We start from the raw sequence: 16553 nt of genomic DNA, 5'->3' as shown, positions 1-16553 counted from the left end.
GTATACAACACTCATGGCTGCCTTTCTACGAACAAGGAGTAAGTTGGGAAAGTAATTGCATAACATCATGAATGCTGTCAGTCAGCAGCTACATCTTTGCATACTCCCTCTACAGTTTGGAGACAGGAAGATTTGACGCCTAGGTGGCAGGAGTGTAGCTGACACTGATAGAATTAAAAACATCATATCTCTTTTCTACAAGATTGTAAGTGTTGTAAGTGTAAGTGGTAAATTATGCTTGCCTCAGTAAGTTAAGTTTACGGCAAAACATATCAAAAACACATGTAGTAACAAAACTCTTCACCCCATGTTCAACACTGTGTTGGGTACATACAATGGACTGTTTACCCTGTATGTGTTTATGTGTCTGGACAGCAGATTTTAATCCCAAATGGTAGTGGTTACTTCACAGTGGAGTGACATACTGTGTACACTGGGACACTGACCTTTGACCCCACAAGCTGTTTTTACGAGGAGGGCATGCGTGCACGTGGGTTTCTGTTCAAATAGTGCTATAAGTAGACTTCAGGGAAGTGAACAGGATCCTTTTACAATAAGTGAAATACTAAAACAATAAAAAGTTGGCGGCTTGTTGTAAATAAAAAAAATGAAATGGCTTTTATAATTTCTTATCTAGTAAAGGGATAAGTATAGAGCTAGTAAACTGATGCCACACGACAGTATTTTACCCCAAGCTAATGTGCAATACCCATCCCCGTATGGACCGATCTATCATACAATAAAACAACAAAAAACATGAAGGAGATCATACATGACTGAGCCCTGGAGCCATCTTCATAAGAAGAAGTCAATGTATCTCCAAATCAAAAGAGACATAGGCTTACTAAAATACTGAAAAGGCTTAGATTAAGTGCTTTAGAAATCCATGAAGTCACCAAACATTTTTTTGGTAAACATGCATTAAGTATGCAAGGGGCACAACAAAGATATCTTATGAAACAACAGATAAAAGACTCTGTATTCAAAGGCATGAGTAGGTGGTAATTTGTTTTGTACAATCTCACAATTTCAAAGAATGCTACCACCAACAAACCATAAGCACATGTCTGCCACTGTTTCACATGAGCTGCATTATCTTTGTCCAAATAATAACACTGCAATCATAATTTTTAATTTTTAATAAACTCATTTAAACAATACATACAGGCTTCATTAAGCACAGTAGCACTTGCCTTTTTGTACAGATGTTGGTCAAATGTAATTTGATGCAGTCAGCAATGTGCATCCAGCAGGGGGGGATACGTATGATATGTTTTGCTGCCATCATGTGGTAAAAGTAAGTTGGAACAGTTGCAGTTCAATCAATGTCCAATTCTAAGACCATGTCCCACTGACAGTTTTGTTAACAGGGGCAGATCCAGACTGAATGGGGGGACCCAATTGAGGAACTAACTTGTGTACGGGTGTCATGAAGTACTACTGCACACAAATAATAACAACACATTGCGTGGCCCTATCTCAAATAAAGCCATCCCGTGCTTTCACAACTAACATTAAAGCATCATTAAAGTAACAGAAAAAGGTTGCAACATTGAAATCATCTTAGGTTTATTCTTTGTATATCAGAAGTAACAATTTAAAGTACTGATGAAAAATTTACTACATTGCATTTTTTTCTAACACATCCCTTAAGATGTTAAAAATCGAACGGTTTTATAGAAATGTGTGGAACTAGATGCAGGGCTGAGTTGCTCACCTTCGTTGGGCCTCTAAACTTATTTTCAGAAAACAATGGGTGACCTCACAGAGACTACGTCCAAGTTATGGACAGTCTATGGTTACAAATCACCCCAAATAGTTGATCTCAACAGTAAGTCCTGCTCCTGAAAAGGCAAATGGCCAATCATAGTTGGGGATTCTGGGGTGGCCATTCAGTTTTCAAGGGGGGGTGAAAGAGTGAACCAGTAAGGAACTGTATGATAATATTAAGAACTTTGGCTTGTAATCACATAAAGCTATTAAATGTTTACTTATGACTCTTTTCTTTCTGATTTTGTTTGTATAACTTCATTTTGAGCTATTCAAACAAAGCTTTGACTGATTTGAGTTTAGGAGTCTAGATTAAATATCTGAGTAATTGAAAGTTAATAAAATTATGTTTGTATCTGAACCTGTGTTTTATCTAGCTTTCCACAAAACTTAACTTTGCTAATATTTGTTTCTGTTAAGGGAGATGTATAAGGCAGTTACTGTACATGCCATAAAATCTGGAGTATAAGGCACAGTCCAGTTTTGGTAGGCTCCCATAGAACAAAGGTTTAAATTGTGTTCCTGCTTGCATGAAGACTTCCATCGCATTCAGCAACATGCAGCTTCTGTGCAGCTCTATCAGGTACTATCTGATATTGACCTGTCTCCTAGCTACCTGTGTGGTACTTGAGCTCAGCCTACAGTAGCACTGATAGTTGTAGTTTACAGACAGACCTATACTGCCCATGACCAATTTGCAGAGACTTGCGTTAACTCCCTCCAATGGTCACCGATTGTCTTAAATATAAGAGTCATTTCAATCAAACCAGCGCTCCATAAGGTTTACTTACTTAGTATTGTACCATTATTTTCTTTAGAAACATGATCATCATGACTAAAGGCAGGAAAAAAATGTCAGAAGGTGGTGCTAGTAGACTGATCCGCCGCCCTATGTATCCAGCATGCTTTGTACAGCAGTGGATGCTTGGCTAAAGGTAGTGTAACACAATAGTAACCTTCTCTCTGTCTTTTATTCTGGTATATTGGTGGACCTGGTGTAATGGATGCAGGATAAGTCTAAAAAAAAAAATGTTTTCTCACATTTCTAATGTCACAGTGGATGAAAGGCTAGTGGTATTCAGAGGTTCCTTCCATCTTCGGTAATATATGCCTTCCAAACCAGCTAAATACAACATCAAAATCTGGGCAGCATGTGACAGAAGAGCTGTCTCCTGTTAATTTATCAACATCACTACAGAAAAAAAAAAATCTAAATGTAAAATAAAATAAACAAAATTCTATGTCATGTAAAACTATTGTATTTATATTTAGGGCTTCTCAATGTACATTAAAAAAAGTTTTAACATGAAGTTTATTAAAAACGAGTGAGTTATCCTCATTGAACCATGATCTGTGAAAGTTAAAGAACACCATTACACTAAATATTTATTTAAAAGGTTAGTAATGAAGTAAATAATGAGATTTAAAAAATGTTTATTGGGATTTTTTTGGATTCGGACACTTTTGGTTTATTATATATGCCCCGGGTCAAGTTGACCCAGGAACATTATTGCTGTCCCTAAGAAACAAACATAACAGGAGGGTTACATGTCAAAAAATGTATTAAAAGTGTGTCTTAGATACCAAATATTAAAGTATTCTATATGTGGAATGCTACCATCTTGTGGGGGAACTGCAAAGGTTGGTGCAAGTTTTAATGAGAGCATTTAAGAGATCTCTTTCAATGAGATCCTACTACATCATATATTTTCTCAAATTGAATAATAATCCCAAATGAGGAGTAGACAAGGTAAAGAACTTTTTTTTTTATATATTTTTATAAACTGTATAATATCATCAAATACAGTTAAGGTTATAACCTTTAAAGCAAAGAAATGTTTACTTTTAGCCTCTTCCCTCAGGTTGTGCTGTTATACATACTGATTGTGAGTGATGCAATAAATGCTCAGATTGTTTGTAGTCTTAAGAGGTCATTGGAGGTCAAAAAATCATGCTGTGTTTTACAATAAAAAAGCCAAACATTCAAGTAAAACAAGTTAAAACATAAAAAAAGATATGTGTATATGAACCAGTGTAATCATCTAATCCATATTCACGATGGGGCTAAGGTGACCCATTATAATATTTCCAAATCCACATTGTGAAACACGCAGAGGAGATGTGTAAAAGGCCAAATTTATGAAATATTCATACAGCAGCCTGTAGGGGATGTCCTCCTCCAGAATTCAAAATATAATATTCATGTTGTCCTCTTCCTCCCCTCTCTCGTAACCTCAATTTTTCCTTTTGTTGTCGAAAATGGGTCAAATGAATGTTTCACAAGGGTAAAGCCCAAGACGGTGTGTCTTCATTCCCAAAACACATGAGGCATTTACACCTAGATGATGCAGTTTGCTGTTCCTTTAACCCACATGTAACAACACAAACACATACACACTTATTCAAATATTAATTTACATATATATTAAAAGATTTCCCTGCACAGGCCCACACCTCATGTGTTTGTTAGTCGTGCATAGAAATGTCAGTTAGGTATCTGTTCCCAGTTCAGTAGTCTTGTTGTTGTATGAGTAAGTGCATACCAAGCTGTATTAGCTGTCATTATCATTGGATGCACATGAATAGAGCATCTGTGACCTCAGTACATCGGCCTATAAGCAAATCACTTCCCTATTTACACACTTGCCTACTTATGTTACGACAACTGTCTGGAATTTTCATTCCATGCACACATGTCTAGTAAGTTTTGGCAGTTGTCTAGGTTATCATTCACCACAGACTGTGGCAGATATAGGACTTAGAGGTAGTTTTTAAACAATCAAATGACATTGAAATGTTACGACATAATAGTACGTCATCATCATATAAAGACACTCCCCGGTCTGTAAGGCTCACGCTCTCTCCCTCACTTCTGTTTCTCTCTTTCCCACTGATTCTTTTGCTCATTCATGGCAGCTAAAAAGCCAACTTCATCAAGTTTCTGCATGAACATAAGTGCAAGTCTTTAACTGTGTATTCATGAGTCATCTCTTACTCTTCTATAACTCCCTACACCAAGGCTAGGTGGAGCAGTGAAGAGTTTTCTCAGGTGTTTCTCTGCCCGTCCGTCAGGTTTTTCAAGTCATACCAGACTCGTTCTACAGCGAGCAGGGAATTTGGCTGAAGCAGGTAGAGGTGACATGGAAGAAGGAGTGTTGGAGAATGTAGGACAGGCTGACGTTATGTACACATTTGGTATCTTAGGAGCAGTGGGGAATAGATTAATGAGATATTATATTGTCAATATGTCTATGCAGTTTCCCACATAGTTTTCTCTCTACATAAGTGAACATGGACTTGATCCTTTCATGAAAAACTGAGTGTTTCCATCGGCTTCATTTAAGAACCAGTGCTTAGAATGAAGACATGTTTTGACTCTGGAATGTAAACCCAACAATCAGAACCATTTGTACACAAAATAAGTGTCTACAAAGCTTGAACAGAATACAAGATTTTTGTTTCATTCAGTTTATTTGTTTCACTCAAAAAGACACAACTCAAAGCACATCAAGAAAATATTGAAGCATGTGTGGGTGAGGCAGTAACCAGAAAATGGCATATACTAAAACCACTCCCAGAAGACTTATAATCTGTAATACACAACATCCAAAACTAAACACACACATGCAAAAATAAATAAATAAATAAATATTTCACTAGCTACTTTTCGACATGAGATCTTGTCGGTATTTAACAAAATATGGAGGTCTGGAAGTCTTTTTGCACATACGGATTGATTTCCATGAAATAACTCCATATTTATTTGAGAACTGTCCAGGGGATGTTTTATACAAACGTAGATGGTGATTTTTGGCCTGTTTAAAGATGCAGTATGTAGTGTTTAGCTGCATTTGGCATAACCAACTTGGTAGAGATGGAATTTAGTATCCATAAGTATGTTTAACCCTCCTGTTATGTTCTTTTCTCAGAGACAGAAATAATGTTCCTGGGTAAACTTGACCCGGGGCATATACAATGATCCAAAAGTGTCAGAACCCAAAAAAGATCCCAATAAACATTTTCTAAATCTCATTATTAACTCCATTACTAACCATTTAAATCAATATTAAGTGCAATGGTGTTCTTTAATTCTCACAGATCATGGTTCAAAAAGGATAACTCACTCGTTTTTTTTATGAACACAGTTGCAAAGAAACATTTACTATTTGACACTTCTGACCCCTTTTAGCCTCCACTTTGACTGTAGGGTCAAATTGACCCACAACCAGTATCTATGTAATATAAACATTCAGGGGACGTTGCAGATGTGTGAAATGAGCAATTTTCATTTTATATGTTATTTACGCTAATTAAGCCAAGCAGAAGAAGTTTCATACCCACAACATAACAGGAGGGTTAAATTAGTGTTTAATCACCTGAATATAAAATGTTTTTTTTTTGTTAACTTAGAATTAGCCTTTAGTTCTACATAGGAGCAGTTGCCTTCTCTTGAGGCTGCCATCTTGCACCACCGTGTTTCTACAGTAGCACAAAACAGACAAACTAGTAACATATACGTTTTTTGATCTAGTGAGCGGCTGTGTGAAATGCTCTGGTTGGAAGACAAAGAAGAGGGGTACACAACACAAGGGGTTGTTGTGTACAAGATAATTTGTATTGATAGACTTTTTTTGATGGTAAAAACTGGACAAACAGAGGATCATACTTAACATCCACGACAGGAGCTTCTTGTCTTTGAAGGCCACCATCGCTTCTGGAACTTCACCAACAGTGGAGGTGAGCAAAGGAGTGTTTCAGTCTAGAATCTAGATATTTCACTGGATAATATTGTGGTGGTACATTTTTTGTTGCAGTTGAGAAGCTCATCTCAATAAGCTCATCTCAATAAGCTCAATAACTCAATCAGTCCATTCACAATATTTATATTTTTATTTATATTTGTATATTCATTACTAATGTCTTCCTTTAACTGTGTGTTCTTTGTGGCTTTGTACGGGACCTGAGAAATGAAATTCCGTCCCATATCATGTGACAGCATGTGTTGGTATGACAATAAAAAACCTTGAATCCTTGAATCCTTGAACGGGTGACATTCTCTGCCCTCACACTAGCCCAAGAAGGGCCCAAGTTTCTGGAACACCTACAAGCATGGTACATATACAAACACATACACAGCAGTATCACATGCACACACAGTATAATCAGGTTTACATGCAGACAGACTAATCCAAAATGCACACAGGGATCTTGAACCAGAAGTCTCTCACACCTAAAACTGGCAGAAAAAAATGTTGCTTTTCAAAAGAAATCTCTCTTCTACAAGTTGTTTGAAAGCGAAGATACAATTCTAATGAAATTTCTACTTGAATAATTTAACACCAGTTGACATTTCACACCAGTCTCATGGTTTAAATTATTTGGCAGCTGATATCATCCACAGTGATGGAAATGTATGCTGTGATCAGACTCTCAAAAGTTGCATTTAAATATGAGATTAGGAACACGTTGTGAGCTTTATTTTTCCACACAGAGCCAGCTTTGGATATATCAGTCTAACAAAGCTCATAATTTGGGTCAGGAAGATTCTGGGAGAGCTTATTTCAGAGGAAGCTCCGCATGAATCTATGCAAATAAGACCCCATTATTCATTAGCTACTTAAAAACTATGGGAAGAGATTTGACTTTATAAAGTCTGGGATGTAATTTGCATATTATATAATTCTACTCATTCTGACTGTAGTTCCATGTGTCTTAGCAGCAATGCAGCCTCACCAAGGTTTTATTACTTCTTAAAGAACAACATCCTGCATAAAAATGTAATTTTGGAACATGTTGAAGGTGCTACAAACACCCTAAAGCACACTATTAAAATAAGTGCGTACGGTTCATGTATGCTGACCTTGTTCTAGGCTACTAACAGAAGCCACCAAGTGTTCTACAGATTATCAGGTGCTGTTTATTTTGAAACTATAAATGTCTGATGTGAAGTGACTATGGTTTGTATTTCAACAACTATCAAGAATCCTGGAGAAACACACTATAATGTAATGTACACTTTGAGACATATGTCAGACGTGGCAGTCCTATGCCTGAGGGTATGTTGAGTAACTGGAGCAGCCTTGATTCTGCTATTCTGCTTTGAAGGCTATTTATAGTTTATTCCAATAAAACAAGATTTGATTTGATGTCTTTATTTCGATCATGTAAAAGTAAAATAGAAAAAAACATACAAGTAGTAAAAAAGAAAAAATAGTTAAACAAACATGCTGCTTCCTGATTGTCTTGGACACTTTCTCAAAGACTGTCATATCATGTCCTTGTGTAGCTTTTAGTCATTTTTAATCATATGGTGCTATTTGTACTTTTCTTTTCTTCTCTTTTTTGTTTGTTTGTTTGTTTGTTTGTTTGTGTTTTGGTTTCTCCTCTCCCTTCTTATTTTGATCTTATTTTACTCTATTTTATCTTTGTTTAATCTTGATCTTTTTAGGAAGCCTTTTTAACATCTGACAAGGGACTACTGATGTAAACTGGCCTTTTGGCTAACTCTGGCATATTTTACAGAAGTGTTAATTAAAATGCGTGGTCCTTTTAAATAATAAATAATAATACCATGCAAGAAAAGAAGAAGATTTAGTTACACAAAAGAAACACAATCAATCAGTTCCATTAGCAAAAAGTGAAACATTTTACTTTGCATGTGTGAAAAGGAGTTGGAAGAAGTTCAAACTTATCCAATCCTACCCCTTTATTCACTATTTTCTGGCATTATACTAGTGCACTCAAATCTCCATGTATTATCTTCATATTTACACCTACAATCAACAATCAAGATACTTGTCTACCATTCCTCTTTGACCCTAAGACTAAATGTATCATAATTTAAGGAAAATTATATTTTCCCTGATTCTTTTATAAACACCTTTTCAACCTAAAGAGTGCCAATAAAAAATGTGCCTTTCCATTACTTGTCAGTTCAATAATTCCTTTTGAAAAAGGGAATTGTATGAAATCATCTGGGCAACTTGCACCTTAATTCTTATCTCCTCCCATTCGGCTCTCGCTCACATTCCTGTCATAAAAGCCACGGGCGGACTGGACCAAACCATCTGCGTGGAGAGTGTGCTGAGAATAATCATCTTAATTATCAGACTTTCTTCTCTTACACTTTACCCCCCAAAAAAAGTTTGCATTTATAATTACATGAGTGTTTTATTAAGAAGCATCCAATGTCAAAATGTTTCCTTTAACATAATGTGGGACGCATCTTTGGACCGTGCGCTCCCCCATTCCCAGATGGTGAACTCTTCCTAACACTGCCATGTTGGATGGAACTGGCTCCGAGCTCTGTGGCGGTCGGACTTCCCAGGAAAGTTTTTGCAGCTTCCCTTCTTCGCCCTGTCGCTGCAGTTTTTGACCTTATTTCAAAGAGAAGCGGGAGGTCTCATTACACCCATAGGCAGCGTACAGTTTCCGCACCCCCAGTGTTGAGGACCCCCCTGGATAAAGTGAACCGATGTGAAGGGGTCGGGGGAAGGCCACGGATGACCAAAGGATTGTTTATGTATCTTTCCTGGATCTGATACTACGAGTTACAGTCGGTGCATACTTTTAGAAACTGACCACCAATAATGAGTGGACATCCGCAGCAACGGCGGATGGCAAACGTCGGCTCCATACTACTGACACCGCAGGAAAATGAAGCCATTTTCAGCCACCTTGGCAGGAAATGCATCGTAAGTTTCTTCCCATCAAATTGTTTGATAGCTGGCTAAAGGGGGGGAAAAGCTAGTATTGCTAACTTGCACTATGTTTCCTGTCTCCAGACTGGAGTTAAAGCCAGCTTTGAGGTGTAATGGTGTGTTTGTGGCCTGTGGTTTCTCATGTTATGGCTTGAGAGGTAGCATGTTGTATAAGAAGCAGTGTGGACTTAAACCTTGAGGAGGTTTGTTTGTGTTGACAGGGGGAGGCACTGCGTAAAGGTTTGGATTGGCAGATTTGACCGTGTCTAAGAGGGTGACAGTTTAGTAAAGGCAAGTAACGCCTTAAAGTGAAATCCTGACACACCTGGACTCACCCAGGAAACCCTCAAGTCCTGATCCCGACGCAAAACTGGGCGCTTTTACGCACCGAGCTTAGCATTGTCTTAAGTGGCGTGGACAAGTCCGTGTTGTGGGTCTGCTAAAGCCATCAGCGGGGATAGCAAGGCAAAGCAATGCTTTTTTGCACTGGCATTACATAACATAGCAAAGCTGAACATTGGTTGTTTTCAGGAAGTGTGTCCACGGAGAAGAATGTGCCGAGCAGACTTGTGTGAGGACAGCGCTGACAGGCTGAAAGTCCTCCCTAATGCAACACACGCCAGAAACCAGCGTCGCTGTTTTTCTCTATGAACGCAGACACCAATCTGTAATGCACTGTCACGACTCGATGTTGTGAGATAGGCATGTAATTGCGTAACACGTTCAGAATTTCAGCTGACTCATTTTTATGTGTCCTACATGTGCACTGTGCCTGTTGCGGATCCCACAGATAGACCCAACAGATTTGAGCCATAGCTCAAGTTTGCAGCTGCAGCAACACCCTCACACATGCAATGCACACTAGTGTTGTCAATCAATCAATCAATCAATCAATCAATCAATCTTTATTTGTATAGCGCCAAATCACAACAAACGTTATCTCAGGATGCTTTTACAAACATAGGAGGTCTAGACCCAACTTCAAGACAGGGTAAGACTCAGTCTGACCCCACCTTAATCCATCATGAGCATTGCACAGTTACAGTGGCGAGGAAAAACTTCCTTTTAACAACCAGACTCATGTTAGACAGCCATCATGCCTTGACTGAGTTGGGTCTGGAAAGACAGATAGAGGGGAGTAAGAGAGAGAGAGAGAGGTGATAGGGATGAGAGGAGTAGTAGAAGCTGTTGCTGCTGGAGTCCAGATCGTCTGCAGCAGGAGGACGTCTACGGCAGCTCAGAGGGACCTACGAGACAATGGAGCTCAGGGACTCCAGAAAGGTTTATGGTTAGTAACTTTAATGGGACAGGCAGAGTTAAAGTAAGTGATGAAGGAGTTGGGGGGAAGAGGGTGAGCTAGGATCCCAGTGTGTCAGTGCGCCAGTTCCCCCGGCAGTCTAGGCCTATAGCAGCATAACAAAAGCTGGTCCAAGCCTGAGCCAGCTCTAACTATAAGCTTTATCAAAAAGGAAAGTTTTAAGCCTACTCTTAAAAGTGGATCAAGACCACATTAACCGAGACTAAGACATGTCCGAGACCAGAGTGTACCAAGACCAAGACATTTAGGGATCGAGACCGATTCAAGACCAAGGCAGGGCAAGACAGAGATAAGACCAAGACCATATATATCAATGAAAAATCATCATGAGAGCAAACAAAATAAAAGACTTCTGTTTATTTTATTTAAGTTTGCTTTGATAACTATTGACAGCAACAAACAAGGTTTGGTTTTGTCTTGGGTGCCTTTCTTTTGACTCCTTAAGTTTAATTTTTGTTCTTATCCTAGTAATGACAGGGACACAGAGAGCATCAGTGGTGGTCTCCGCCGGTCATGATATAAAATATGGAGTCCGCCCAGTCCAAGACCGAGTAAAAATGCTTTCGATTCTGAGACGAGACCGAGACCTGAAATAAGAGGCATCTAGACCAAGACCGGTCTTGAGTACCACAACACTACAATACACTACTCTTCTTTCCCAGTGATTTTCCTCTTCATCATTTTGTGAAATAGGTTTCCCCATTATTGCTCCCCATGCCCAATGTTTGGCCCATCTGAATATTAATTCCAGCAGGTACAGGTAATATTGAAGACTCAGCCTCAGACCAAAGATAGCCTTCCAGAGTGGCTTTACTTTGTACTTTCAGTCCTTCACACTAGCATTCAAATATCAGTATTAAATCTAATCAAACAGGGTGTACTCCCAAAAGGCACGCAGGCTTGGTATGGTAATGCACATTCAAATGCATGAAAAAAATTATCATAAATATTAAATCTAGGCATCATATTGATTTCTTTGAGCCGATACCAATAACTGATAGCAGCTTTCTCCTAATGGAGGTTACTAGAATTAACGTATTTTTGTATTTTAAAATATTCACTTTATGCACACCTGAGAGTAAAAAAGGTTCAGATTTAGTAAGAAAAGATGCATTTACAGGTGTAAAATACTTCCCAATTCTAAGTGGAATCACTATGGTGAACACAAACAACAAAGAACGGTTCTATTTCTGCAATTTCAATTAATTAATAATAATGATAATTATATTTGTAGAGCACTTTTAAAAAAAACAGGTTACAAAGTGCTTTACATGGGCAGCAAAATAAAACAGGCAGATCATAAAAACACTCAAGTCAAGATAAAGAATTATATTTTAAAATACATAAAATTCCCCTAAAAGAACTCTAAAGGAATACAATTATTTTAAAATATATTTCTTAAGATGGTTAAAATAAAATAAAGTCAAATAAATTCAGATAAAAGGCTCTGCGATAAAAGTATGTTTTAAGAATGGATTTAAAAGAGCTCACTGACTCAGCAGACCTGATCTCCTCAGGCAGATGGTTCCAGAGTGCCGGACCCCTCACTGCGAACGCCCTGTCCCCCTTTTGTTTACATAATTAATCAATATTGTTTTTACTTGGAACCAGAGCACTCCTGTGCATGCAAACATGCCTTTTTTTAAGTATTAAAGTCTTAAGCAAAGCATACTCACTGGAATGGCGTCATGTCAATCAGACTGTGAATGTGTGTGAGATCACGGTCATTCGGGACAGGTAGAGATATGTATGCAAAGTAGCAGCAGTTTGAGATAACGCTCCAAATGCCAGCAAAAATATTTGATTGTCTACCTCATAAAACAGTGGGTCATCAGGTGCTGTAAATCCAATCATTTTGCTTCCTCTTTTAAGATGTCTGTGGTAGACTTTCTGCGATTGTCACAGTTTTATTTGCTACTAGCCAATACTACTTTTCAGGTGACTCATGATTTTCATTGTTAAAACTCTTCTTTTGCAAGTTACAGAAACATCCATCACACCGGTGTTGCCAGAGACCCTTTGTCTCAATCAGTGTTGCAGCCTGAAAATGTTGTTTGCATCGCCATCAATTGGAAGATAGCCTCTCACTTGCAATTCTCTGGCTGCTAAAGGATTAGCTATTATCAAATTATATTGCTTTCAGCAGTTAGCAGAGCAGCCTGTTTCCTCTTCAAGGTGTGTGAGGCAGAGGCCTAACAATGAGAAGTAGGGTGCTTTGTTATTTCCTTGTCTTTTGCTGTTTTGGAGCTTGGAAGTTTTATCTTGTAAATGTCACCCGGCTATAAAAAACGTCACCTGTTGTTATGGCCTCTACAGATAAGATATGTGGTGTTTAAAGTCAAGGTGTCAGCTTATTATGAACTGTGTTGTGTTTTCAACCAAGCACAATAAAGTAATCTCTGCAGATATGGGTCAGTAAGGCTAAGAAGTGTTGCATTCAACATCCAGATGGAACCAAACATGTACAAACAAAACCTGCATCCATTTTTGCGATGTGTAGACTTCCACGTAGTCTGCTCTCAGGTTACTTCCTCATAGTGATCACAGCTTCCTGTCATTGTTGTATAAGTAAAGATGATTGCCTGAGCGTACGAGAAACGGCTCTTCCTCGTCGTCGATGAAGCTCACCTTATTGCCATGAGCCTGTCATGCTCCTGGAGTGTGTGAGGCTACACTTCCTGTCCCATGACACACACACTGACAGGCCTGTGTTGTCCGCTCACATTGGTGGAGTATGTCCCGCCTCTCGCTTCTTTTACATGAACACACAGGTTTCTGAGGCGTGCCATCATGCACCTATGCACAACCTGTTTGGAGAAAACATCCAATGACGATGTTCCTCTGGTATTCTGGCAGTCGTGTCACTCAGCATGTGATGGAGAATCAGGAACATTCTTTGCGGTCCTGCGCTCTGGCGTGTCCGTATACGCATTTGCATGCAGGGAGAGTTTGTGAAAGAGAGACTGGAAGACACTGACATTGTGTGTCTCCCTGGCCAGTCTAATTGAAATGCCCGGTAGTGATTTAGTGGCTCTCCTTACTTATGGTTTTAGCAGTGTGGACCAAGGTTTTATGTCCAGCTGTGACTCCAAGGGCAAATTTTTCTGCACAGAATTCCTCTGGGAATTGTCTTAATGGAAATTAAATTGGATGCACAGAATATTTAGTCTTTTTATTGCCAAAGAAAGCCCCATCTGGACGCAAGTTCACTCAAATTATCAAGTAACTCATTTCTTTCACCTGCTGTCATTTAGATTTAATGTTTTTAATGTTTTAATGTGTTGCAGGAATACTTACTTTGCAATCAAAAGATACAAAAGACTTTTTCCATCAGTATTAAACTACCCTTCGTCACATTTTAGGACTTAAATCTCAGTATTTCAGCCTGCGTTCTGCCCGTCTCACACATGCATAGATAGACTGGGATACATCCAGGTACACTCACAGTAGCTTCACTCATTGCTTTAACGCATTAGTATTCCTTCTGCTGTTTTCACCATCAGCCACACTGTCTGACTGGGCAAAAGGTGGAAGGAGTCCAATTCCCACTGTGTGAGTGTGTGTGTGTGTGTGTGTGTATGTGTGTTGTGTGTGTTGTGTGTACAGACTGCCTGATCAGCAGTCCTATCCTACAGGAAGTCCCGTGGTCGGCCTCCTCTGGTGAATTGTGCTGGAGAAGTGGAACATGACTCCTCCTTTTCTACACTTAGCTCCTGTTTTTTTCGTATTCGATCTCCTTTCCCTCCTTCCAGCCTTGCTTTACCCCCTTCATGTCCTCTGCTCCAACCTCCCCTTCCTTTTATCATTCATATTTTCGTGTTCTTTCCGCCTTCCTCCAGGCATGTTTTGGATGTCCCTTCCATTTTGTTTTCCTTCTGTACATCTCTTTACTCTAATCTCAGAATCCATCGGCTCTCGTTTGGTAACATGCCACTAGAGGTGGTGGTCTACTTTTTGGGCACTCGGGCCAGCAGTTAGCATTTAACAACTTCCAGGCAAGAATTCATTTCCCATGTGTTGCATTGTTTACTAATTAGCAGCCTGAGATCAACCATGTGTTCAGACCAAAAGCAAAGTAAAATTTCCCTCTTTGAGATCTGTATGAAGAATATTAGCCACAATTCCTTGATTCATTACACCCCCTTAAGTTGTGCCTGTTTACCTGTTTCTGGTGAGTCTCAGTTTCACTGTAAGAAGTAAGTTGCACAGAGGAACCTCCAGAAATTTCTGCAGAATAAACGTCTTCATTTATTGGTTCATTATGTTCCCTGGAGAAGCGCCCGTTCTTCTGTTTCTGGTTGAGTCTCAGTTTCACTGTAAGAAGTAAGTTGCACAGAGGAACCTCCAGAAATTTCTGCAGAATATACGTCTTCATTTATTGGTTCATTATGTTCCCTGGAGAAGCGCCCATTCTTCTGTTTCTGGTTGAGTCTCGGTTTCGCTGTAAGTCATAAGTCATACAGAGGCTTCACTCTGACTTACATCAGAGGTATGTCCACCACCACCCCAAAAATCAAACAAGTAGATTTTCTTGTAGTTTTCCTCCCAAATTAAGTGCACGTTTGTTCAGTGGAGGTTCAATTGTTCATTTTTGATGCCTTCCAGGATATCCAGAAATCTAAATGCTGATTGGCTTATGCAAAACAGCGTCAAGCAGATGCTGTACTAGCAAGGAGATGTGTTGATAGATATGAATAAATAGCTGAGAGTTGACCGCCACCGGGTGTCATTAGAGTAGTTTGTGTTACGCCTGCTTTTGCTCTCCATACAGGCTGTTTTTCCTGCATACTCAACTCAACTCATACTTTATTTAAAGAGCACGTTTAAAACAACCAGGGTTGACCAAAGTGCTGTACAGATCAAAAACAGCACAAATGACAAACATAGCATATAATACAATACTAAAATATAATACTAAAATACGTAAACACAGTGCAAATATATGATAAAATAAGATAGAATAAGATAAATTAATTAATTTAGCCGGCAAAACCTGCTGATGAGCGATTTTATTCATACAACTATTTGATGCAAATAAAAACCAGAACATTTCTGAGCCCACGGTGAGGTCCTGTGTGTAAATATGCTTGATTTTTATGTAGAAATTGAAAGAGAGAGTACTATTTCCTTTGTGTACCCTCCTTTTTTTCTACTTCTTCCAAAAATGCATCCCATCTTCAATTTCTTCCCCCCTTTTTGCTCACTTTTCAACATCTTTTACTCATTTCCTCTCTGGAGAAATGCTGCTACTTTTGAAAAAGTGCAGAAGAGTTTTACTCGTGCCAATAGTTTGCTTCAGCAGAAAGCAGGATGGACAGAAGTGACTAGTTGTCACAACCACTCCCTCAATGACCTGATTCTGCTTTCAACCACTCAGAACCAAACTTTGCCTTCTTCTTCTAAAAGCAAAACTACACTGAAACTGAGACCGAAGACTCATTCCCCCATTTCCCATATACTTTGCTCATAATATGTGTTGTAATTGGCTCACAGAATTCTAAAAAAGGAACCACATACTTCTGACTTTTATTGTAATGCATTTTCCTCATTTGATGAATCATTAAAACTTTACGGTTTTGGACTCGGCTACCACCTCCAGGCAAAGTCATTTAATGATTCACTTTAAGGAAATGAAGCAGCCACAACCTGGAAATCTGGGCCTTAATCTTCTGATCCTGCAGAGTAAAAGCTTTATCCCCTTACACCTTTTATATTCAGAGGAAGAAGTATCCTGCTCTGGTTATGCCAAATAGCTGATATTTTGT

At 38.9% G+C, this 16553-nt stretch overlaps 1 protein-coding gene across 4 annotated transcripts in view; it reads left to right on the top strand.

The window, feature by feature from the left end:
- Positions 1-8999: 8999 nt before the first annotated feature.
- Positions 9000-16553, top strand: part of waslb (WASP like actin nucleation promoting factor b) — a 40290-nt gene continuing 32736 nt past the window's right edge. The window contains exon 1 of one of the 4 annotated variants that reach the window (XM_034673612.1): positions 9000-9464. In XM_034673612.1, coding sequence (XP_034529503.1) covers positions 9360-9464 — 105 coding nt within the window. In that variant the 5' untranslated portion in view covers positions 9000-9359. The remainder of the gene's footprint in view (positions 9465-16553) is intronic. The other 3 variants (XM_034673611.1, XM_034673610.1, XM_034673613.1) reach the window with 3 other exon arrangements.

The sequence above is a fragment of the Notolabrus celidotus genome, chromosome 21 (genome assembly GCF_009762535.1).
Source record: "Notolabrus celidotus isolate fNotCel1 chromosome 21, fNotCel1.pri, whole genome shotgun sequence".
Taxonomy (NCBI): domain Eukaryota; kingdom Metazoa; phylum Chordata; class Actinopteri; order Labriformes; family Labridae; genus Notolabrus; species Notolabrus celidotus.
The sequence above is the reverse complement of the archived record's forward strand: the minus strand, read 5'-3'. Positions and strand labels throughout refer to the sequence as shown.